Here is a 26,189-nt window from a genome sequence, read left to right as displayed (position 1 = left end):
CTTGCAATTGTATTTCTATCTCAGTGAAGCGAGTCTCGTAAGCAGTGGTTTCTCTGAAAGCACATCCACGGGTTAGTTTAATCCTCCTGCTGCTGCTCATGCTGGAGAGCGAGTGTTGTGCCACAACTTCATGCTTCTTGACAGCACAAATACCACAAATGAAGAGTTGCATGAAGAACTGAAATGGCAGGTCTTAGGGGATCAGGCAGGAAAGCACTAAGCTTTACTGTTTCTTAGCAAGGGATCAACTCCAATCAATTAATGATTTAATTACCTAGACTAATTAAGATAATGAACAACAGCAAGCCTACAATCAATTAGGTTTAACCAAACTTTCTATTTTTAGGATGGGACCTTGAAGATGAAATTCCTTTCATGGGTTGTTAAAACAAAGTGTCAAGGCTATAATACCACATAGTCATGTAGAAATGAAAAGCAAAAAACCTACTTAAAAAAAAATAGTAAATATGCACTGATGAAACAAACTTTCAAAACTAGCAATCTGTTGCAACTGCAAGTTAGTCTGCTATGGGGCCATTTGAAACTGATGCAAAATATGCAGAAAACAAAAAATAAACAAGTTTTATTTTCTTACTTCCACTTGTAATAAACATAAAAAGAAGAAAGATTTTAAAGAGGTGGGAAATGGTGTATTGTTTCAGAGTTCAAGCCCCTCCGTTTTTTTGGAAGAAAAGGTGAACAGAAACTTAATAAAAGCAAAATCCACTTTGTGAGGGTCCCTATGGTCTCAACAACTGAAAAAAATTAGCCACTTTTCTTTTTCATGTTAGATATGAGAGCTCACACTTTATTTCTTCATTAAAATTTCAAGGTGTCAGCAAAAAAAAAAAAAAGGAAAAGAAAAAGAAAAAGTTCTTTGTCTGTCAATCTGTCTTAGCATGCAAGGACATATGTTACTTTTGGAGATATTCTGCTCCTCTTCTCAAACAAAAACAAAAAATTTCCAAAAATTGGGAGTGAAATGGGGAATGAAGCACATCTGCATGGAATGAGGGGCAAGGCTGTGAATGCTTAAGGTTTTCCCCCCACACACAATGGTTCTTTGTAAATCTCCACAACTTGGATGAAATTTGCTGAAATGTTCAGTCTTTTGTGTCATTGTTGTTAACATTTCAAATGAAATTTCCCTGGGACATTTATGCAAAGTAACCATGGCACTGGTGTTTGCCAGAGGGGAGGAGGAGTTAGCAGGAGGCAGAATGGGGAGAGGAGAGGAGAATAGGTGGGCTGGGAAAGGGCTAGAAGGGGCCAAAAGAAGGATACATGGCTGGGGGCAAAGAAGGATACATGGCTGGGGGCTAAGGAGCCTGCAGAAGGAGGGCATCAATGAGCTGTGTGAGACAGAAGGCAGACACCTGGAGGCCAAGAGTCACTGCATGGTAGGCAGTGAGTGGGGACACAATTCTTGTGCTGTAGAGAACTGGATGGACAGCAGCTGTTGGAGCTAGTGCTTCAACTGCTGCTGGAACTGAGCTGTGGCATGGCGATGCCTCATGTAACTGAGCACAGCTCAGCTGAACAGCAGGAGTAAGGACACATATGCTTTCCTCTTAGCACAGTCCTGTCCAGGAACAAGACATCCCTCGCTGAACCTCAGCCACTAGTTGTTTTATTGGCAAGGGTGAAAAGCCAGGGGGGAAGCAGAGTAACTTGAGCTGCTAATTCTTCTGAGAGGAAATGGGAAGCATTGGGTGAGCCTGCCAGCAGTCCAGGGACATTGAGAGGGACATCTGTTGCCCAGGATGGATATTCAGAACCGGGGACTTTCCCAGCCAAACTGAGACTGTCAGTTGGTATTGTGATGGCATGAGAGAGAGTGTGAGGGAGGATTCCAGAGCCAGGAGCCATTTTTGATCTTAGACTAACACAACAAGGTGGTGGGGTTTTGTTTTTGTTTTTTGGCAACAAGTGGAAAGCACATTATTTGGAAAAATAGGCTTTTTTTTTTAATTGGCATCTCTTATATTAGGAGTAGTTGAAGACAAATACGGCAGTAGAGCCCATGAATTCAAATTGGGAAGACTAGTTATGGGCAGTGGATATTGGGTGGATGTTATTTTATAAACCGCTGAGTCTTTAGAATGTAAAATTGTCTCCTCTGGCTTCAGAGAGTGAATTCAGAAAGGAGATGCAATCCATTGAAGGAATATAACTATTCCACCCTTCCCCACCCCTCTTCTCCCCCTGCTTATATTGTCAGAGTTTATCTTTGTTTTCAAAGTCAGGAAGCCCTCATGGGGGCTCAGCTTGCTGTGTCCACCAGGGAGCTGAAGCTATGTATATTTTGCAGTCTCCTCCCCCATTGGGATAGCTAAGTGGCCATCTCCCCCACTTGCTAAATGGGTGGATGGCTATGGTCAGCTTTTATGGAAATGTATGTCCATGGTCTTTCCTTGCTAGGGTGACCAGATGTCCCAATTTTATAGGGACAATCCTGATATTTGGGGCTTTGTTTTAAGCGTCTATTACTTCCCACCCTCATCCCATTTTTTCACACTTTCTATCTGGTCACTTTACTCCTTGCTCAGTTTATACTGAAGACACATTCAAGCAGGTAGCATCACATTCCTTTGTCTAGGGTTAAGCCCTATCTGCTAAACACATTTTAAGAACATATTTTATACATTAACCATACATACATCACACAAGACTCCTTTAAAAAAAAAAAAACCTGGAAGGTTAGGTCTCCACCAATCAATAGACAATTTTATTATGTTCATCAGACCGCAGACTATTCTGATACTCCTCATTCATCACTAATTTCCCAAATCCGTACCAGCCTTTCATAAAAATGGCATGAAACAGTGCTCTGCAAAACTACATTTGAAGTTATTAGACCTCACTCTTATTTTCAAGATGTGATAAAGAAACATAACAATTTGCCTACTTACCCAAACTTCCACATCTCAGAATCAGCTAAGCAAATTCACTTCAAATTTTGGCTAAAATTTCTCCTCTGCCCCTCCTTTTATATGCCCATTTGGACTCAGACAGGATGATGGAGGAGATGGTAGTTTATAATGGAAACACGCTTTAAAAAAACTTAACTATGGCTAACATAATTATAAACAGATTTTTTAACTGTGACATTTTTTAACAAGCAGAATACACCTGAAAGATTTAAGCATCATGTTGATACAGACCCCTTAATCTTCACTTAACTGTCTAAATTCCAAGACTTAACACTTATCCATTGTCTTTATTGAACTCAATCATGAAATTTCACAAGTATTCATCTTACTTTTGAAGTACAGAAAATGAGCCACTGAATTGAAAAAAAAAAAAAAGAATCTGTCAAACACTGACAGGCATCATAACATATTACAGTGAAGGGGACGGGGGGAAACACCTTTCGGTCTTCTAAAAATTTCCTGCCTTGGGAAAATCCCATTTTTTAAAAATATGTAAAGCTAAAAACTAACCTTAACATAGTAACGTCTTTCCCATCACTACAGTTAAGAGTCTCCTGGCACTTCCATTAAACAGTACTGTTTTAGAAGTCTATAATTCATCTGTAAAAATTAATATCAAGCTGATAACTAACATACACCAGTTCAACCCAGGAGGTGGTCGATGTTTTGTATACAAATTTTAGGGAATGGAAAGAGAGCAGTACAAAAGGAAAAACATAACAATAGTAGTAGTTTTTGGTTTCTATACTTTAAAATGAAGTCTTTTATAAAAATATTTGCAGATAATATATTTAACCCCATAACCTCATAATTTATAAAATAAATTGTTTATTGCAAAACTTCCTGAGATTTAATTACAATCTGACAGAAAAATGCAGCTCAATAACAATAATCATTTTGTAATATGTGCATTTAAAATTATTGTATTAAAATTGCGTTCTCTGTCACAGTTCCTGTTGTAGAATAATGGACACATATCTTATTTCATAGATGTTCAAAACCAATATAATATGGTGTTAACAGTCAATTGGTACTTGATGTACAATTATTGCCCTATTAAATCAAAGAGACATTTGTTTCCTGCACCTAATGTATGCTAATTAAATATCTATTGATTAAAAACATTTATTGAGGTTGTAATAGGTATACAATAAATGTATTTCCATGAATACAGTACTTAAACCCTTAATAAACATGCCTTTAATAACTAATTGATGTTTAATATACTTTAGAATAAGTTTCACTGAATCTGAATGAATTCCTTATGGGACACTTAATTTAAATAGTAATCACACACTGTTGTTCATATTTTTTAGGAATATCCTTTTTGGATTTAATCTGAAAAACAAGGCTTGATATAGTAAATATGACACCTTCCTAAAAGGTTCAAGAATAATTCATGGTCAAAATTTCAGCTATCATTTTTCTCACTGTTCCTATAATATACGTCATTAGATAACAAACATTTATTAATGATTTTCACAGAATCATAGATATGAAAAAGTCAATCCTGCTTGCCTTTCTCATGCAAGTAGTGCCTCTGAAGTATTGGGACTAATTGCACAAGGAAAATAAATAGGATTTGGCTCAAGATATTCTAGTCTAATCTGCTGCTAATGCATTGGGTGAAATCCTGGTGCCACTTCAGTCAAAGGGCAGTTTTGCCCATTTATTTCTGGGATACCAAAAAAAAAAGAAATGTTTTCAAATAGGAGGGAGATCAGAAAAAAAATCAACAAAAATATTAAAGGTCTAATGGTGCTAAACCATAAGGCAAGCATTGAATGGGACTACTCATGTTATTAAGGACTACTCATGTGAGGATGATTTTGCAGGATGGGGCCCTTAATTATCTGAAATATTGCCTCATGGATAATGCCTTTTTGATATCTACGCCTGAGGGCATTCTGCACCAAAAAAATAAAAATTCTACACCAAAAAAAAAAATAAAAATAAAAAAAATCTATGCACAATTTTAAAATTCTACAAATTTTATTTGTCAAATAAATGTGGAGGCTCCAGCATGGCATTGAAGAGTATTGGCCAGTGGCTGCACAGAGATGGGGAATCTCCCCCGACCCTGGGACACAGACTCAGCGGTGAGACTGCACCCAACCCTGACACAGTGCAAGGACCAGACCTGCCCCTGAAACACCCCAGAGACATGCCCATCTGTGCCAGGTGTACCAGGTGTGGGCAGGCAGGCTCAGCAAGACAGGATCAAAGTGTGGAGGGACTTAGTGTGGGGAGATCCAGGTGTGGGTTGAGAGGGTTCTGTGTGGGGCAATCTGGGAGCGGGCAGCTCAGCGGGGGATCCAATGGGAGTGGATCTAGATGCACAGGGTCTTGTTGGGGGGTTCTGAGTGCAACGGTAATTGGACTCTGCAGGGGGGTCCACATAAAGGTGGTTGGGGCTCAGCAGGAGCGGGTATGGGTGGGTGGATAGAGCTCAGCAGGAGAGTTGGGGGGGGGGGTTAGTGGGAGGTCCAAATGCTGGGGGAGTAGGGCTCAGTGGAACTCAGTGGGGTGGGGATCCAGGTGAAGCTGGTTGAGGCTTGGTGGGCTGGGGACCCAGGTGCAGATGGATTGTCGGGGTGGTTCAGGTGCAGGGGGTGTGGATCTCGGTGGGGGGCGGGTTCTGAGTGTGAAGGGTGAGACTCAGCTGGAGAGTCTGGGTATGAGATGATCTGGATGAATGGGGGTTGGGTGGATGTCAGAGCAGCTCCCTGTACAGGATCCTTCCCCCCGCAGCTGAGAAGCAATGGGTACAGGAAGTGGGAGGGAGGGGGGACTTTGCAGAGCTTCCTACAGCCGGGGGAGAAATCTGGGGGTGGGTCTGACACAGCCCCGGATGCAGTGCAGGGGAAAAGGAAGTCCTGTCCTCCCCACTCCAGCTGGGACTAGCAGCTGAGCCTGGTGAAGGGTTGGCGCCACCAGCTGAGTCTTCCCCGGTCCTGCCTCCTGCCGCACAGTGATTTACCTCTCTGCTGGCTGCCCTGTGCCCCCGAAACATACTGCTGGGAAGAGTCGCAGGACCGCACTTGTGGCTTCCCTTTGCTTCCCCGTCAGAAAGTCATTTTTCTGTGGGGAAGCGAAGAAATCTGCAGGGGACATAAATTCTGTGCATGTGCAGTGACGCAGAATTCCCCTCAGGAATAATGATATCCCAGAAATTAATGTATTATTTTCAAGTGTGGACTCACTATTAGCATAACATGACTTTCTATCACCTTGGCGGTGTACATGGTGATGCTTCTGTATATGCATTCAAAAATATAGTGTTATATTGTAAACCCATATCTAATTTGTTGCCTACCAATACTCATTAGGACTTTTTTAAAATTTTGAAATTACTGTTTTCCATGTGTGGTATTCCATCTCACTTTGTGATTGGAGATTTTAATTAATTTCCCCTAATTTATTATATTGCATTTTACAAAATTATACTTTTCTTATTGACTGTTGATATTTTCAAGCTCTAGAGAGACAGATATTATTTATCTATCATCAGCATTTATTACTGGTGATGTGCAAAAGATAAGTAGATTGTACAGAGTTAACACCATATTATTTAGCATTATTCTCTCATTTTATTTCTGTGTTCTTTTAATCCTTCCAAAAACAACTCATTAATGAAGATACTGAAAACACAGAGCCTATCACCCATCAATGTGTGACATTATGTTGGAGCCTCCCTCAATACATTGCTGTTTAATTTTTAACCTTTGTTTATGGTCCATCAACCAATTTTCATTCCATGTGATTACGTCTAAATTCATTTTCTAATTCAGTTTAAATGTTAAAGTAGAGAAGGCCTACTATATGTTAAACTTGCCTATGATACCCTTACACCTATTATCATGTAAATTACACTCTTTTGCACACCCACTGAATAACAAATTGGTGCTTTATATTTCTTTGCTACTTACACCCGAATTATGAACCTAAAATTGAGATACAACTTACTCTGCTGTTCATATTACCACTGATTTTGGATCACAGACTTCTGTAGATATTGCACCTGCTTAATCCAGGCAGTAGTTGGATGAACCTAGTGGAAAATCTTAAAGTTTTGTGTATGTTCAGAAAATTTTAAAAGGCTGAACACTGAAGAACATCAGCATTCTCCAAGAGCCACTTAACTGATGAATATGGCTTCAAAAGATACTACTTACTACAATGAGGTCCTATTATGTCAGTCATCCTTTAACTATTCACGGCAGGCCAAAACTGGACAGCAGTCTTCCTAATGATTTCATATACCCTGGGGTTCGCTAAGATTGCCTGGAGTCTTTATGTTGCTTCCCCGACCCACCAAACTGCTTCTGCAGAAAGTCTTTTATCCACACTCTAGTTAATCTTATGTCTGGTTGTAATGAAATGTAATTCTTGAGCAATATGCTACAGACAGAACATTGCAACTGCCATAACGTATCTGACTAGTGGTCAGTCAAGTCCAGTACTATGTCTCTGTCAATAGCCAGCAACAGATGCTTCATAGGAAGATGCAAGAAACCCATATTAGATGACTATGGAATAATCTACCTATATGGAAGGTGGTTTTTTTACTGCTGTCAGTGGTTGGCGTATGCACTGAAAAAAAGGGTAAATTATCTCCTCTCCAAGTAAAATACATCTTTCTAAATTATATTAAATGAATTAAGGGTTAATATTATAAACAAGTTAAGTGGGAGGTAATATTAGCAAATCTTTAATGTGGTACTGTAAGCTAATTACCTTTGTGTGTATTGCCATGGATGTGTGATACCCTACTGGAAGCCTTACAACTGGATACCTCAGTGGTAAATCTAGCTATGAGTACCAGGAAGTTTATGTCAGGTACTTTAGTAATTATGTCCACCCTAGGAATCTTATCAGGATGACTGAACTATGCAATTCAAATTTACTTTGAAAGTCATGATAAATAACTGTTTGATAAGTCTTGGCTTACACAACCACTGAATTCTCCATTGTTTCCATGACTGAGTCACTGCCTTTAGAACAATCAGCATACCATTTTCATTTCCCATGATTTTCCTGTCTTGAACTTCATATGCATTCCAAGGCCCTCACTTTGTAGAGCAGTATGAAAGAATGGTTTCATGTAATAGCCTGTTCCATTTCTGACTGAAAAGAAAACTTTTTGAAAACTGAAAATACAAGTGCTTTACATGAGGCATTTTAATGTCAGATTTAACAACTGCAGTATAAAATTACTGTCACAATACTATATAGCAATTTTCATAAAATCAACTGAAAAATGTCCTAGGGTTGAACTGTAAAAAGCATCTAAATTTTTTTTAAAGTATAAAAGCAAAATGTAAAGCTGTTTCCCCCTCACCCCCGAAAATAGAAACACCACTCCATATTAAAACTTATTTCCAACACCACACTTTTGTCTCCAATGTTCAGAGAAATAACACTGTAAACAAAGGGCTGCATTTGACATACAGTGGATGATATCAAGACTAAAAGATGAAGACAGATGATCTTGAAAATGATATTAACTATTTAAAAATGGTAAGATTTTATTTTTGGATTTTACAGTACTTGTTATTGCTTGTTATCAGCAATAATTGCTATAATCTCCTTGCGGTCAAAGTTCAATGTCACAAAGTTCTAGAGTCAAATTGTTCTATGAGTATTGTGTCAATGTGGCTCATCTTGAAACAGAACTTCAATGCTTTTGTGTGAGGAGTGTGAATGTTTAACAGAAAAAAAAATTAAGTGTTATTTCATAAAGAAAATCCCATAGGCAAATTGAGTGAGAAATGTAGATAGGATTGCTAGCATCCTTCCCTAGACTAGGATTTGGCCTGGTCTGCAACTCCACCAGTTTAACACATGTTAAAAGCACTGTTTTGTCTGCATTATGCTGTTAACGTGTTAGCTAGCAACATGATAGCTAACATTTCCAAATGCTAGTCTACTCAAGACCTAAAACAGCTCTCGAGTTGTTGCATGATGCCAACTGATGGCATATCCAGTAGGAGCCCACTCAGGGAACAAAGGGGATGAGAACTGGCATATTGCTCAGAAGGGCACCAAAGGTGGGGGAGGTAGTAAATTTACTACAAACTGAGCATTTGCTATTAATGTTTCTGCTTGTCTGTTCTTTTTACAGTCTCCTGTAGTTGCTTCCACTGTGCTTCCAGGATGGAATGAGGAGTGTGCCTTGCAAGCTACACTGAGATATCTCAACACAGGAGGGATGAGCAAAGTCATAAGAACAAGAACGGTCATATTGGATCAGACCAAAGGTCCATCTAGCCCAGTATCCTGTCTTCCGAAAGTGGCCAATGCCAGGGACCCCAGAGGGAATTAACACAACAGGCAATCATCAAGTGATCCACCCCTCTTGCCCATTCCCAGCTTCTAGCAAACAGAGACTAGGGATACCATCCCTGCCCACCCTGGCTAAGAGCCATTGATGAACCTATACTCCATGAACTTATCTAGTTCTTTTTTGAACCCTGTTATAGTCTTCACCTTCACAACATCCTCTGGCAAGAAGTTCCACAAGTTGACTGTGCGTTGTGTGAAAAAATACTTCCTTTTGTTTGTTTTAAACCTGCTGCCTAGTAATTTCATTTGGGATCCCTACTTCTTGTGTTATAAAAAGGAGTAAATAACACTTCTTTATTTACTTTCTCCGCACCAGTCATGATTTTATAGACCTCAATCATACCCTCCACCCCCTCTTGGTTGTCTCAGAAGAGAGAACAAAACTCAGGTTGCCAAGGATGAAGGAAAGGAATTAAGACAAACTTGTCACAGTTCAAAGTAACTGCACCTGTATTCCCCCTTCATGGTCCACCAAGGGCACCCCCTTAAAGGTTTCTGGCTCCCAGCCCTTGACTCTTTTTTGGGCAGAGACCTCACTCAATCCTGACTGGGATTTTTCCAGATTGCACAATTCCCTGCCTATACTGTGATAATCCAGCAAGCCAGACTGCCTAACCAAGGCCAGTGTCTGCACTTTGCTTTCTCTTGAAGGCTAGGAACAGTGTAACTGCCAGCAGTTACAAGTTATCACACAGCTCTTTATAAGCAAGCACATTTATTCTTAAGGTGAAAGCATTACAGAGAAAACATATTAAAAACAATAATTGTTACTATATCCATCAGTCTTATGTGACCATAGTAGGTCAAGTCCTTCTAACCCTTTCACAAGGATTTGCCCCCACCCCAACCCGGACAGAAGGTCCTGTGTGTTTGTTGGATCAGAAAGAGGGCCTTGAGTCAATTTAAACTCAGGCTATTTACTCAAAAGTCCTTTCTTTGTTAGTCTCTAAAGGATACAATTTGAAATAGTATATATGAGCTCTCCATGTGCTGGTACTTCTCTGGAGGTGTTACGACCTGAGTGAATTTGCATAATCAACTCCCACTGTTCCTAATTCCTGGAGGAGCTGTGGTTACTCTCCCCCATGTAATTACTCACAATTCCTGGCTCACAATCATATATAAACTGCATTCAATACAACTGACCCCAAAGATACTTAAAATTAATATGTAAAGTCTCCCAGTGATATGCAGGAAATTGTCATATCCATCACAAAACTGACTAATTCAGCAGAAGAGCTGCCAGGTTTTTTTTCTTCATCTTCTTCAGGTGGGGGGGGGGGAAGGAATTTGTAGTAATTTGATAAAAATCACTAGGAAATAATGTGGGGACAACATTGGTAGAGGATATTTAATGCTACCATACAAGTACAGTACAGTACAACACTTAACAGCCCCCTTAAATTTTTTTTAAACTAGACTTCTGAGAGATCAGTTACAGATATTTTATATGTACCTCCTTTCCTCTAGCTCAGTGCTTACCATGACACCTCATCATTACAGACATCAGAAAGAGATAATAGAATACCATATTCCTTTGTTTAAAAAAAAACCACAAGATGTTTTTGAAACACACATGTTTTTGGTAGTTACTGCTCTGCTGGGGGCTCAATTAATTCAGAAAGTGACAGAAAAACAAAAGCAGTACTATACGATCACAGAAATAGCTGAAATATTTTTCTCGTTACAAATAATTTGATGTTACTAATGTCTTAGTGGAAAAATACAAGGTTGTCTTTTAATCTAACCTCCATCTGCACAATAGAAACTAGAACAAAGTGGCCATTGAGAAACATGATGAACCTGCACAGTCCCCTTTCTGAACGAGGAGAGCTAGATTTACTATTTTGTTTCCCTAGCAATTGAACAAACTGCTACAATACATCTTTTTCCAGGCAGAGAATTGTCAAACTCTAAACCTAAAGGGACACTGTCAACTCAAAAATCACACTTGTCTGAGGTTTTTCTTAGCTATCATTGTTATAAGTAACACCTGAGATTACTATAAATGAAAGAGATTAGAGGAAAACAGCTTGCTTTCCCCCACAGTTTATTTACTTTATTCATTCAGAGGCAGCCAGTTTCACTTCTGAGTTGATGGCCAGTGTCATACCATAATCTCATACAATAGCACGTTTGGTATTGTGCACATCTCTGGGTGCATTCTTGTGCATTTTCTTCCCCAGACTTTCCAACAGTGTGTTTGATAGTCACACTGAAAAAGTGAGTTTCTACTGCTGGGGGTTTGCAGCAGCCTTGGAGAAGGGCAGAGATGTGGCTAGTGGCGTTCTCGCCCTGATCTGAATTGCTGTGGGAGGGGAATAGGAGCAGCTTAAAACTTAGTGCAGGGCCAAATCATGCTTATTGTCTCGATGGAGTGCGTCCTCACTAGCAGCGCCTGCATCGATGCACAAAGCAGTGCATCATGGGTAGCTATTCCAAAGTGCAAATTGCCACACTGTGTTTTGGGAAGTTTGTGCAATGCCTCATGGGACTAAAACATTGTCGCAGGGGAGAATGGGAACATTGCGTCGGCACCCATGATGCACTCTGCTCCCTCCCTCACATCAACGGCAAACAACCCAATGATTTTCGCGCCTTAAACCCACTGTGCGTACATCATAACCCTGGAATCATGGAGCCTACTCAGCTGTGCACTCTTGCTGTGAGCATCTCAAACCCTTGCGCCTTCTCCTGAAGTATTTCCAGAGCCGAAGTAGGGTCCGCCACACGGAACATAGCTATGTTCTGCAAGCAGCCCTGCTGCAAGCCATTGAAAAAAAAAATTCACAGTTGCGGATGGCAGTCACAAAGCAGCTGCACTCTGTTGAGTGCCGTTTCTGGTCCCATGAAACAAACACTGACTGGTGAGACCGCATCGTTTTGCAGGTATGGGATGACGAGCAGTGGTTGCAGAACTTTCGAATGCAGAAGGCCATCTTCCAGGAACTTTGTGCAGAGCTTTCCCCTGCAGTTCAGCAACACAAAAATGAGAGCTGATCTGACAGTGAAGAAGCAAGTGGCGATCGCTATTTGGAAGCTTGCAACGCCAGACAGTTACTAGTCAGTGGGGAATCAATTTGGAGTAGGTAAATCAACCATGGGAGCTGCTGTGCTTCAAGTCTGCAGGCCCATTAATTGACTTCTGTTACGAAGGGTTGAGAGTCTGGGAAATGTGCAGGACATAGTGGACGGTTTTGCCAGGATGGGATTCCCTAACTGCAGAGGGGTGATACATGGCATAGCCCCATGTTGGCACCAGACCACCTTGCCAAAGAGTATATAAACCGAAAGGGACACTTTCCAATGGTGTTGCAAGAGCTGGTGGATCACAGGGGGTGTTTCACCAACATCAGTGTAGGATAGTCAGGAAAGGTTCATAACGTGCACATCATTAGGAACTCGGATCTGTTCAAAAAGCTGCAATCTGGGACTCTCTTTCCAGACCACAAAATGAACATTGAGGACATTGCGATGCCTATAGTTATCTTGGGGGACCCAGCCTTGCTCCCATGGCTCATGAAGCTATCTACTGGCCATCTGGACAGCAGGAAGGAAATGTGCCTTTGGTCATTTAAAAAGGGTGCTGTAGAAGTCTACAAAGTCTACTTAGTGAGGAGAACATCCCCATGGTTATAGCTGCCTGCTGTGTGCTCCATAATAGCTGTGAAAAAAAGGGGGGAAATTTTCTGCAGGGGTGGGCAGTTGAGATAGATCGCATGGCAGCCGTTTTTGAGCAGCCAGACACCAGGGCAATAAGAAGAGCACAGCAAGGGGTGCTGTGTATCTGTGAGGCTTTGAAAAGCCGTTTCAATAATGACCTGGCTTGTATCACTGTCCCTATAAAGCCAACCCCCCGCCCAAGCCCACTGCTTCTATTCAATAAAGAACATTTATTTCTTGAATCCATTTACTTTATTTAACAAACATAAGTAAAGAAGGAGAACAGAAAGAAAATGTAACGTTGGAGAAAAGGGGTTGTAAAGTTGGAACAGGAGAAACATTTTTAGCTGTGTAACACAACACCACAATCCAGACCATCGAAGGTCTGTGAATGGGCGCCTTCTGTTCTTTGTATTCTCTTCCCCTCCCCTCAAGTTAAGTGAAAGGGATAATGGACTTTTCGCCCACACCTCATGGAACGCGTGGAGGAGGATGATTCTGCATCAGGCGATGCTGGCTGGCTGTCCACCAGGGTCTGCAGAGGGACTCTACCCTCCAGCTTCTGTTCTTGCAGTTCAACCAGACGCCTCAACATGTCTGCTTGGTCCCTCATAATCGGAAGCATCTCATTCTGCTCCACACGCTCTCTCTCATTGGAAGCTTTCCTGTTCTCCATGTCCATGTGAAATCCTCGGACTGTGAAATCCTCCACGCTCTCAGCTCTGTGTCAGCTGTCCCGAAGGCATTCATTATCTCGGTGAACACGTCCTCCCACGTTCTATTTCTCCTCCTTCTAATCAGCAAACGTCTGCTTTCAGGTGTTGATGACCCACCAACACATTTCTAGCTGTCAGTCAGGGGAAAAAATAAAGGAGCCATTGTACATGAATAAAATGTTTCCATAGCAAGACCATTTTCTTTTTTTAAACCTTATTACACTAGGTGCAAGCCATAACAATCAGAATCTGTAACCGTTCACTGTGCCATTTTGCTGCTCCAGCCATGGTGAGTAGTCCCCCTCCCCCAGGTGATGGGTGACTGCACTTTTAATGAACTTTATGGCAGGCTCATGTCGGGAGCACAGGTACCTAGTTTAACAATGGCCCTTCGCCATAGCACCATGGAAAGCTGTTTATGAACGGGACGGGGTGAATGTTTTCACTCCCAAATTGCGGAATCTCTCATGTGAGATCCCAGTCCCTTATTAGCCACTTTAAACTACTTGCCAACCCATGCTGAACACAGTAAAGGCACATTAGTGGCCACGTGGTTTGGTGATCCGGAATGTGGGTGGGTGGGGTGGGTCTACATGCCCTTTTTTTCCATGTAAGAGCACTTTTAATGAGAACTTCCCCGTTTCCCCTAGGTGACCCTATGTGATATCAGTCTCCTGAGGGTAACAGAAGCAGAAAGGAAGGAGATGCTGCAAGCGTCTGGGTCCTTATGCTGCTACCGGTATGCTGTGTACCACAATGATGCCAGTAGAATTAGTTCAGGAGTTGCGTGGGAAAGTGTTTTACCATGGAGGAAGAAATAAGACTGCCTGCCCAGAAACCTTCTACAAAGGATTGCAGAGTCCCTCCATGAAAGTTTCCTACAGATATCCATGGCAGATTCCCTGGCTATCCCAGTCCACATAAACAATCTTTTTCCGGGGACCACCCGCTGCATAGCTGGAGCGGCCTTTTGTAAGCAGAAAACCACAGCACCTCGCTTTTTCTTCACAGTAAACATCCAATACCACTGAATGTGTGTGCCCGCTAAAGTTTAACTGGACTTTCATTTTCACTGTATACTCACCAGAGGTGCCTTCTCTGGCATCACGGTCGGCCACCACGATGTCCTGCGACCCACAGGGCTCCAAAGTTAAAAATATTTCCTGGCTCTTGGGGAGAATGGATCCACCACTCGCCCGTCTCCCATTCTCCTCCTCGTCATCCAACATATACTCCTCCTTGTGGTCCCTAGACTCACACACCTGTGAGGTGTCCACGTTACTTGTGGGAGTGCTGGTAGGTTCACCCCCGAGAATCGCTGCACCTCGTTGTAGAACCAGCATGTGTGGGGTCAGCACCAGAACGACTGTTTGCCTCCCTTGCCTTCTGGTTCGCTTGAAGTTCTTTTATTTTCACACGGTACTTCTGTGTGTCCCTCATGTAGCCCTTATCCCCCATTCCACGAGCAATCTTTGCATAGATGTCAGCATTTCTTCTGCTGGATCGGAGCTCTGCCTGCACAGACTCTTCTCCCCACACAGCGATGAGATCCCCCACCTCCTGTGGGGACCAAGCTGGAGCATGTTTGGGGCGTGTAGTCTCCATGATCAGCTGTGCTCAAGCTGGCATGCTCCCAATGCTGATCAAACAGGAAATGGGAATTCAAAAGGTCCTGGGGCTTTAGCAAGGGAGGGTCTGTTTCCTGTGTACCTGGCTGCAGTGCAGCAGACTTGAGAGTGGTTTCCAGAGTGGTCACAGATGAGATGATTGTGGGCCGCCACCTGGAGGCCAATTAAGTCAAATTACACAATTCTGTGTCTGCACTACCTCGCAGTCAAACTAAGCACTACACCACTCGCAGAAGTCGACATCAGAGGCAACTTAGGTTGACGTAAAGGACCCGGTAATGTAGACACATACATTAACAGGTCGACTTAAGGTGGCTTCCTTCGACCTAACTCTGTAGCGTAGACACACTGAACCTCCATACAAAGGTGGGAAGGGTACCTTTCCCTCACCCTATTGCATCACGCACAGAGCTGGAAGAGAGACATAGGGAGTAGCAAGATCAGGCCAGCTTTCTCCCCTTCTCACTCCCTTGGCCTTGCAGCAGAACCTAGTGAAAGATGAATGGGAAAGAGGTGGGGTGTAACAAAACTAAAGTAGAATCGCCCACTGGACCCTTCCATGGGGACAGGAGACAAATAAAACTGAAAGTTCCTCCTTCATAGGACTAAGGGGAAGGAACAGGGCTGGAGACCCTCCACCACCCGCTTGCCAGACCAGGGCAGAAGCCTCTTTCACTCTTAGAAACCTCATTGGGAATAGGGAGAACACCAGAGCTAGCAGGAGGGAAAGAAGAGGGATCCCCATCCCTGTCCACTTCCTTGATTTTCCACAAGGTCTTGCAACCCTGAACCAATAGGAGAAGGAATGATGGGACTCCCTTTGCACTCCTCAGACCCCTGTGTTGGGTAATGGTAAAGAGCAGAGAGGACAAGAGCATCCCCCTTCCCCCCCCTGCACAGGACTCTTTCACTAACAAGTGTTGACCAGCTATAATGAGGTTCCTTCCCCAGTTGTCTGCGATTGTGAGCAACCTTCACATGGGGCAACAACAGAGGTAGGTCCTTCCAAAGGCTAGGGAAAGAAGAGTCATAGCAGCTGCAGACAGCAATGCAGACAGTCTCACCCCCATTACCCTAGCCCAAAGAAGAGGATTAGCAGCACAGCAGGCAGTCATCCCTCCAACTCCTCCGCTAAGCCTGGAGGAGCAGCACTGGGGCAGAAGGCAGAACGGGCAGACACTGCTTCCTGGAGACATGTCGGTATAGAACAGGGCTCAGTGATTCTGAGTCTGTTCAGTGTTGCTCCTGACCTGGTCCACAAATGCCCCTGGCTTCTTGTTAGTTGCACACAGGATCAGAAGAGAAATAAACCCAACTAAACAAGGGTGGGGAAATGCCAAAAAAAAAAAAAAAAAAAAAAAAAAAGTCCTGAAAGTGGACTGATAGGCTAGTACAGTTCCCATAAAATGCTTTTATTTCATTTTGAGGGAACTGCCCAAATGTAAGCTATATGCAGTGTAATTTTCCCTCTGTTGATATTCACACCTTCTTGTTAACTGTTGGGAATGGGTCACATCCTCCCTAATTGAATTGGCTTCGTTAGCACTGACCCCCACTTTTTAAGGTAACTCCCATCTTTTCATGTGCCGTATATTTATACCTACTTACTGTATTTTCCACTCCAGGCATCTGATGAAGTGGGTTATAGCCCACGAAAGCTTATGCCCAAATAAATTTGTTAGTCTCTAAGGTGCCACAAGGACTCCTTGTTGTTTCTACCTTGAATGGTTCCTTAGAATATGTGCTAACTACTTATGCTAAACAATCTGTTTCAGCTTGAATTTAGATGTGATGCTCAGAGTACCTTTCCCAGACCTGGAGAAGAGCTCTGTAGAGCTTGAAACCTTGTCTCTCTCACCAACAGAAGTTGGTCCAATGAAAGATATTACCTCATCCACCTAAACTGATTGTGTATTTAGTAATGTTAACTGCAGGACTAAGTGGAGCCAAATCCCTTCATTCAGAATAAGACTGTATATTTTATTGTTCATGATATAGAAAGACTTTAAATAAAATATGTGTGAACAGTACTTGCATTGGTTTGTATGTATATAATGACACACACTTTTAAAGTCTGTGCACATTAACTACTTGAAACTCAAAAATCTCAGTCTTAACTGTATAGGGAGAGGGACTAAATGGAAGGGGAACAACATTTATAGATTTACACATACAGGGATTTTTTCTTCAGATTAGACAGTCAAAGTTCACTAAAAACAAGACATACACCTCTAAGAGCATCTAGCTAACATTCATTCATTCATTAACGTTACTAAGGGGCCATTCAGATCAGATTAAAACGGACTTAAACCTTCAGCCAAAACTTGAACCCACCTATTCAGATGACCAAAATGTTACGTTAACTTTTTAAATTCCCCTCCCCTATCCCCCATGTGTTGCAGGGCCTTGCTCCAGCCAGACCTGAGAAGAGGAAGCAATTAAGTAGCAAAGAGTTGGTCTCACTGTGGGGACAATCCCATGAAGTACGAAGCATGCTTAGTATTCATTGAAGTCACTGGGAAATGTGGGCACGCACCACTTGGCAGGATCAGACCTTATATCTATAACCAGACTGCAATCAGGAAGTAGAGGGTACCTAAGATGAAAGTCTCTTCTCATAAAAGCTTGAATATATGAACTGATCATTTTTAGGATCACCCACTACTGCTAAAAATCTATCCACTTTCTACATTCATTAGTCATAGCATATTTCCCTTTCATTGTATCACAATTCCACTTTGGAGTAAAAGTAAATATTTTATTTAAAAGAAAAAGTAGTAAAGGAAAATTAAGCTAAAGAAACATGCAATGTTTTAGAATGTTCTTAGTTAAATAAACTAAATATTTCAAATTGTACAGGTTAGAAACTGCATTTCCCCCATAAAAAAAACAAAACATAAGCTATACTGCCCAATTCTGTTTTACCCCTATTGATCATAAAGGGAAATGTTTAAAACACATGTACCAAAAATATTATTTTGTTTAATACAATTATCCAACCACTCATTATTCTTGAATGTCATCTCAGACCCTCCAGGATACAATCATGGCTAGTATACATATGGTTGAATTTAGTTTCAGGAATTTCAGTTTCCCTTAGAGAAGCAAATTCTCAGTTAAAGAACATAATGATTCCATTTCTAGTTTGATACTAACATTTTAGATATATGTCCAATAGCCTTCTGATATTAAAAATATATTTTTCCTGTTTTTAAACCTTTTAAATTCAGATCTAAACATACTAATTTTTCTCTTTATTACCCATTATTGTTGTTTGCCACTAGAAGAAATACTTTAGTGCATAATAATAGTAGATGATACGGTAATGCTATCAACCCCTCCAAGATGTGGTTAACTTAATTTATCCCTTTTTGGCTGGCTGCCCTGGTTCCCTGAAATTCTGTCTGGTAATGCCCGTTAACTATAGGGACACCTTCCAGAAAGGGTAGCGGATCAGCTGTCAGTTCCTCTGTCATAGAATTTAGCTGGCCTATGGCTGATTTGTGGATTATTTTTTAAGGAATTATGGAAACATGATGGATTTTTTTCTTATGTTGAGAGCAATCAGGACACATTTGATATCCAATACCATCAAAGGAAAATATTAATGAGCAATGACGCAACAATATGGTATAAACCAGTGTGCAAAAGGCAAAGAAACTAAACATGTGATAAGCATCTTCTTTAAAGGGCCTCTGCAGATTCCCACTCTTGGGATGTGTCTGACCTCTACAGAAATCATCTGCAATAATTCTAGTTATAGGTGAATAATCTTTATTTTTGCATCACTTTTCTACCCATCATGATCATTCCTTAGTGTCTAGCCAAGATTAATCAACAATAACTGCTACAAAAGTTCATCCTAATCCTAAAGCACAACTTTATAACCCTTAATCTGCATGTTGATGCATGCTAATAACAGATGCTTATTAACAAAGCAACCTCCTGCCACAACATCTAAGAGCCTACTGCCACATTTTGTTTTAAGTATTAAAGACATGTGCGAGGAACACAATAATTTTGAAAAGCTAATCTCAAAGCACTATTAAGATCCTTATTCAAGTGCTTTTATAGTACAGCCTGTTTGAAAGTAAATCCTACATTAGTCCTCAGTGGAGTATATTCCCTTCTCTCATAAACTTTATAAAAGAGAAGAGCAGTGCAGCGGTCCTTTTGCCAATTGTTATCTGATTGGTAAAGAACAAGCAATATAAACACACACACAAATTCACTTCAGCTCCACCAAAAGTACAGTACTCTGGCATTTTATACAGAAAAGCAATACCAGATTCTAAAATCTATTGTTCATTAAGCATAGATTTTGTCTTTTAAAATAGATGGTGCTTTAAAACAGCAGAAATGTCTAGTGCTTGAGCTATTTTCCAGTTAATTATTTGCTGGCTAAAGTCTTAAAATGTCCTTGGATTCACCTTAGACACAACTATCCCAGCTGGTCATTAACTGTCTGGAAACAACCCAAATAATCTCAACTGTCAGTACTCTACAAACATGTATGTTTTGTGCATGCTTGTTTTTTCATGTATTTTAATGTCATGGTGCTATATTTAGAAAACAGAACCTTAATAATTTTTTTTTCCATTTCCATGTTTTAAGAGCTGCTATATCAATGTAATTCGGAGTCCACAATGAGCTTAGTAACAGCCTTAATGAGAACTGAATGAATTCTCACTAAAACAGTGTCCGATTCTGATCTCCCTTACAACTATGAAAACACAAAGGAGCAACTCCGTTGAGATAAATAGAGTTACAACAGAGGAAAAGTGGTGTGAGATCAGAATCCACTTTAAAGTCAGAAGGGGGCCAGAGTTCATGAATGCTGATGTTTTAATAGTCCTAAGAAGAGCCAAAAGAAAAATGCTGCTGTACCAAGTGAACTGAACAGCTTGTAGTAAACCAGCCTGTCAACAGGCAGACACAAGTGGCTTTTCTTGTTGGTATATCATTTCTGCAAAAAGCCACAGGACAGCTGGGAAAAACAACACATGTAAACAAGGTAGGCCTAATTATTTCCCAGTTAAAAAGAAGATATTATCTTCTCATTAATTGGTAAGCTAATTGACCAAAACCTTGCAGTATCACAAAATGAGTCCAATACACAGAACCTAGGTACCTACACTACCCACTCAGACCAAAGTTGTCAGTTCTGCTTGATTTGTTTGAATACTGTACACCACGACAGCTGTCGGAAATAATATATTAGAACAGCTGCTGTGACAGCTACAAAGTGCCTGGAATTTTAATTGGACTCAACAGTCTATTGTTTATTTTACTAAACTTAAAAGGAAATATCCAAGGAAGTAAACAAGTTCCTAATGGAACTAACTGATGTTTGCCATTTGGTAAGCAAGGTTAGGCTTCATTTTGCCTATATAATTTCACTAATATTATCTCTACCAACTAACTGGCAAAAAGAAAAGAAAAGAAAAAGAGAACAGTAGAAACTGTTAGATGACTAAGAAAAGGAGCATTAGGAGGAAAAATGGTAAGGAAGTCACATAAACAAACCTGTTCAAATACTGGCTGTGAGCCACAGAGGATCTCAGAGAGTTTTAAGATTTACTGAAAAGGAGACTTATCCAGAGGCCTTCAGCAACTGTTAGCTGAAAACAAAACTGTTCATTATGGCTAAAACCTCAACACCATTGAATAGTAAAGCTTACTTTCAGCATCAGCAGAAAGCAGAAAGCACAGGAGCACCACCACTGGCCTGGCTACGTGCATCATCCGACAGCTTGGCACCAGCATGCTTTGGCAGCCTCGGTCTCACTGGCTCAGAAGCCACTATGAGTCTGTCCGGTCTGAAATTTCTGATGAAGTATTTTCAGAGCCTGTGGAGTAGTGGAAAGAAAAAGAGAGAGAGAGAGCAAAATATGGTTAGGGAGGTTGGTTTTGTTTTTCCCAATATTTACAGTTAGGGGCAAAACAGTTTAAAAATACAAAGAATCTTCAGGAGACTGTAGTACACTGAAGGTAGTGAAGTGCTGCAGATGTTACTAGCACTGGAGCCAGAATGCTGGAGCCATAGAGCATCCTGTCCCCAGCACACCTTTTCTTCTCCCATGTTCAGATCAACCAATCCCATGTGTTGGGTCTTGTCTTGCCGGCTCAGCACTGTATTCTGAGTAATATATCATGAGAATGAATTGTCGTTTCTAATGAACTATTAGTTAAATACATCACCAGAATGAGCCATACTGATACTGTAAGGAAGGGTTTAGGAAAGGATTCAATGTCCAGGATAAAAGTCCTCTAACAAATGACATACTGGAAGCTGCTTTCCTGGCATCAGGTAGGAATGACAGGGCTAAATCTGCTTCTCAGACTATTCCTAATGCCAGCTTTGCAATGCTAGCATACTGGATCCCTCATATTAACACATCGAAACTCATATTCAGTTTTGGTCCCACATGTCTAAAAGGTTACATTTCCTCTCTGATTTTCATGTATATTTAAATTATGCAATACAGAAATCATGAATAAAGAGCCCATATTCAGTTCAGTCAGTTTAATTTAACATGTTATGTAAGAACTAATGAACAATACAGTTTAAGCATTTGCCTTTAAGAAGAAATCCATTTTACTCTTTGTTAAATCCATTCCACCCAAGAAGTATTAGAAATTGCAGAACGTAGAAATGCTTCCCTCTGAGAGGAAATATTAGAGATATCCCAAAATAGCCCGACTGTGTCACTAAAATAACACTGAAATTTAATATTACTTTTCAAAAGAGTTGTAAGTTATATACTTTGGTAGGTCTGAAACTTAGCTCAAACACAATAAGAAAAACAGATACTCTCTTTTTCATTACCCTGCCTGAGTAGCTTCCATGCAGTGAAGATAAAAACCAAAAGGGAGGGAAGGAATTATACTAATTATTCCACTTGATGGATCTTACAGACTTGTGGGTGGTATGAAGAGCCTATTTTATACTACAGTGCAATGCTGAAAGAATCTACTCAAGGAAGAAAAAAAAAAAGATGACCAGATGTTAGAAATCTACTGCTGCTATCAATCTCTTTTGTAAAACTACCTCTCGAATCAGCTACCGCTATCAAGAGATATGAATCTACGAAATCTTCATAGGCAAAGTGCTGAAGGCACCAGCTCCCCCCTTTCATCGCTACCATCTTCGTGCCAGCATTTCAAATGACAGCAAAGTCCATGAGACATCAGTCCTGTCGGACTCAATTTGTGTCTGTGCAAGCGTATCACGGCCAACTGCTACATAATGGCTTCAGTGCTATCACAAAGATGGAGATGTATGAACTGCACTTTCAGAGAAGAGGTGATTTTTTTTTTTTTTTTTTGCTTTTACTAGATGAAGGGTTGACACAATCTTTGTACCATGCAAATCTTCACGTTGATATCTGCAAACAAGCACAGTGGAAATATAATGGCCACTGAGGTTCATGTCTGAGCCATAAAATATGCCTTGGGGGTAGGGAGTGAGGGTTTGTTGGTAATTAAAAAAAAAAGTGAGGGCTCAGGGAAAGAGAAAGACAACGACCTGCACAAGACTATTTTGCTAAGTTATTTTCCAATGTGACACTGAAAAGTATTTCCCCCCCCCCGACTTCCCAGTTGAAAAGTGAAATAAGGCTTTTAAATGCATTTTTTTCAGAATCTACAGGAAGTCTGTAAGAGAAAGGGAAACACACAAAATATGGCATGCAAGTGGCTCAGAAGAGAAGATAAGGTGTTTTGCAGTTATTAAAGACACACAATCCCATTCATTCTAAACACATATACCAGTAGTGCCAAACGTTCTGTCTCTGCCCCAGGTGACATTCATTATCGCTCCCAACACACAATCTGAAGCCCTTGCTGCTCCTCCTCTCTGCACCTTCAGTGTGTGACGGCCTTAACTAACCCGATAAACATACTAATATGTTCTGCAGGTGAACCTTGAACTTCTATTTTTTCTCTTAAGTTGCTTATGCTTCTACAGCAGGGTTTTAGCATTTTAGGCTGTGAAAATACAAGTGTTTGGAGAAGGCAGGCAGAGTGGACTTTGTTGTTGTTGGTTTTGTTTTTGTAGATGGTTTCTTTAAAAAATATTGTAAGTGAAGTCATGTGGATGACGGGTGGATAACTCTGGAGAGAAACAAGCTATGAGAGAGGCAAGTGCTGTCAAGCTTCTCCACAGTGCTCTGCCTCAGCTCTGACCTACAACAACCCTTAGCCTCAGCCCTGGACCTCCTCATCGACAATTGTACCAAACTGTACTGAATAAAGTGGCAAGGACTTTTTTGGATGGTTGTTTCTGTTTGCTTGTTTGTGAAAACTAACATGGAAAAGCTTTATGAGGACTAAACTGATATTACAAAACTCATGCCAGCTATGAATGAAGCCACCTCCAAACATCCATTAGTAAAAGACTAAGAAAACGTGCTATTAATTGTCGGAGAATAACAGAGTTCTCACTTTTTGTTTGGGTACATCTCTGCTTCCACATACTCTTACAACAAAAAAACTATAACTCTCCCAGCACCACCATGTTTCCCTGGGAACTGAACACTGAGGCAAGAGCCAACTTGCTTTGTGAGAAAGCAACATCTGGAACATGGTATAATAGATAACAAATACAGAAACAACTGTCAGGTGAGAGAAGAAAGGCGATGAAACCTGCTGTTCAGCTACAGCAATATGTTCCCCCCACCTCCTCTGCAGTAGGGCTTATATGTAACCAAGTAGTAGGTGTTGTTCTAGCCAACCTTTGGCCCCTTGCAAAACAATTTTATTACAATTCCCAGCTGCAAGGTACTAGATTCACTGTGTGACCGTTTCCTCTCAACCTGTCCCAAACTTCTATGCTGGGTCTTGGGGCTTGTCTACACAGGAAAATTGACCAGGATAAGCTATTCCAGGATAGCTATTCCAGACGAGCTGCCCCTGTGGATACTGTACTACAGAATAAAAAAAAGGAATTTTATTCCAGAATAATTACTCCACTTTGGAAGCACACTAATTATTCCAGAATAAAGTGACTTGTATTCCAGAACCAAGTGCTCACATGGAAAGTTATTCCACAATAACTATTCCAGTCCATTTTCCTTAGTATGTGAGATGAACTGAGAAAAGTAGAGAGTGGAAACAAATAGTGTGTCCAGAATGAGTGGGTAAGTTTGTGGAGTGAGCTAAGAGAACAGAAGATGGAAGTTCCTTGACAAGCGATATCAATCAGCCAGAGTTGTGATGAAGGGGGAGGTATCCTGAATCCCCACAGGGTACTACCATAACAGAATTCTCCTCAGTCAGCATGAAGCAGGTGATACTCCTAATCACATGGCACAGGAGCATGGAGCAATAAGCATCACAAGAGCATTTTGGTTATCAGGTGATGCTCAATTTTCTTAAGTATTGTAATACAGCTCTTAGAACAGATTCAACCAATTGAATTTCAACTTCTTCATCATAGTCTATCTGTGAGCACCAACAGTGTGCTACATGCTTTCCAGTGATTCAAGAAGAGATAGTCCCTGCCCTGAGGCGATCACAGCATGGAGAAAAACAAAAGTGTAGCTAGATGTTATGGGAAAAGGAGCAACAAAGACAGATTTTTTTTTAATACCACTGTATTAACTATTCACTGTATTCAGCACAGCAAAAAAGGGTTTTTAAAAAGGGACTTAAATGTAGGTAGAGCAGGAGACTTGCAGATAAGCTATGGGAGGTCATATCATGCCTAGAGGGCTACATGCAAAAAGGCTTTGAGGTGATGGTGCAGAGGATTTTGTTTTTCTCATTCTAGTGTGGCCTAATTGGAATATACAATATCAATTCTCAAGTTTTGTAATATCAGTGAAAAACATATCTTCAGCACTGACTATAAAGTGAGGGTCCTATTCTTCAATTGAAGTCAATGACAATTCCCAAGGACTTCAATAGAAACAAGATAACAGAAGCCTAACAGAGGTATTGTTCAATCACATGCTGCAAAGGCAGTATTCCATGGAATACTCCCAACTATATTCATCTACAAACCAAATACACAACTGCTGAAACTGAAGGTTTGGTTGTCCACATTCCCATGTGACTTCTGAAAGAGAGTTTGAGATGCTGAACTCTCACCCCAAAAGGCCCTCTTCCAGAATGACTTTTGGGAACAAATCCAGCATATGTACTGCACTTGAAAACTCCTTTTAGAAAAATCAAACATCTGAGGCAAAGGGGGAAATCCCAGTAAAGTTTCAGAAGAGGAAATACTCCTCTGAAATCAGGAGGACATAAATATTAAGTCTCCAGTAGTAACATGAATACTCTGGAAGCGGACACTGCCCTAGTGAAAACAGTTTCCAGATGAGAATTTCTGATAGCACCTTCTCCTCCCAGCCACAGGAATATAGGGAAGCCAGATATGTCAATTCCCATAAAAAAGCTGAGCCATTTTTTTCTGTTGTTGTTAACTGATCCTGGTCTACTCTAGTTTGTGGAGCTGCACCAATCAGGGGTGCTGGAACAGTTTTTATAGCGGGGGTGCTGAGAGCCATTGAACCAAACTGTAAATCCTGTATATGATGGAAACCACTTCAAACCCGGGGGTGCGGCAGCATCCCCAGCACCCCTAGTTCCAGCACATATGGAACCAATTTACAATAGCAGAAAATGTAGCCCTATATGCCTAGCATAGGACCAAGTTAGTAATCAGACCCCAGCTTCCTCAAAGTGCAGATGCATTCAAATCTGGGGGGCTGGATTGGCCTAAACGGGATCTAGAGCTGAACTTTTCTAAACTTCAAGAGTGTTCTGATCTGGGGTTTGGTTTGATGGGAAAACAATTTGCATAATACTTGCTAAAAAAACAACAACAACAAAACAGCTGACCATGTCCCACATATGACAAAGTAGATAGGATTGAAGTGAGGAGAAAAGTGGTGATACTC

At 41.0% G+C, this 26,189-nt stretch overlaps 1 protein-coding gene across 50 annotated transcripts in view; it reads right to left on the bottom strand.

Annotated features, from left to right (window-relative positions):
* Nucleotides 1–26,189, bottom strand: part of PTPRD (protein tyrosine phosphatase receptor type D) — a 601,896-nt gene that overhangs the window by 357,352 nt on the left and 218,355 nt on the right. For all 50 annotated transcript variants that reach the window (XM_034773574.1, XM_034773573.1, XM_034773577.1 and 47 more), the window contains exon 2: nt 20,967–21,134. In XM_034773574.1, coding sequence (XP_034629465.1) covers nt 20,967–21,051 — 85 coding nt within the window. In that variant the 5' untranslated portion in view covers nt 21,052–21,134. The remainder of the gene's footprint in view (nt 1–20,966; nt 21,135–26,189) is intronic.

Source organism: Trachemys scripta, chromosome 6, assembly GCF_013100865.1.
Source record: "Trachemys scripta elegans isolate TJP31775 chromosome 6, CAS_Tse_1.0, whole genome shotgun sequence".
Taxonomy (NCBI): domain Eukaryota; kingdom Metazoa; phylum Chordata; order Testudines; family Emydidae; genus Trachemys; species Trachemys scripta.
This window is presented reverse-complemented; position numbering and strand designations above follow the sequence as displayed.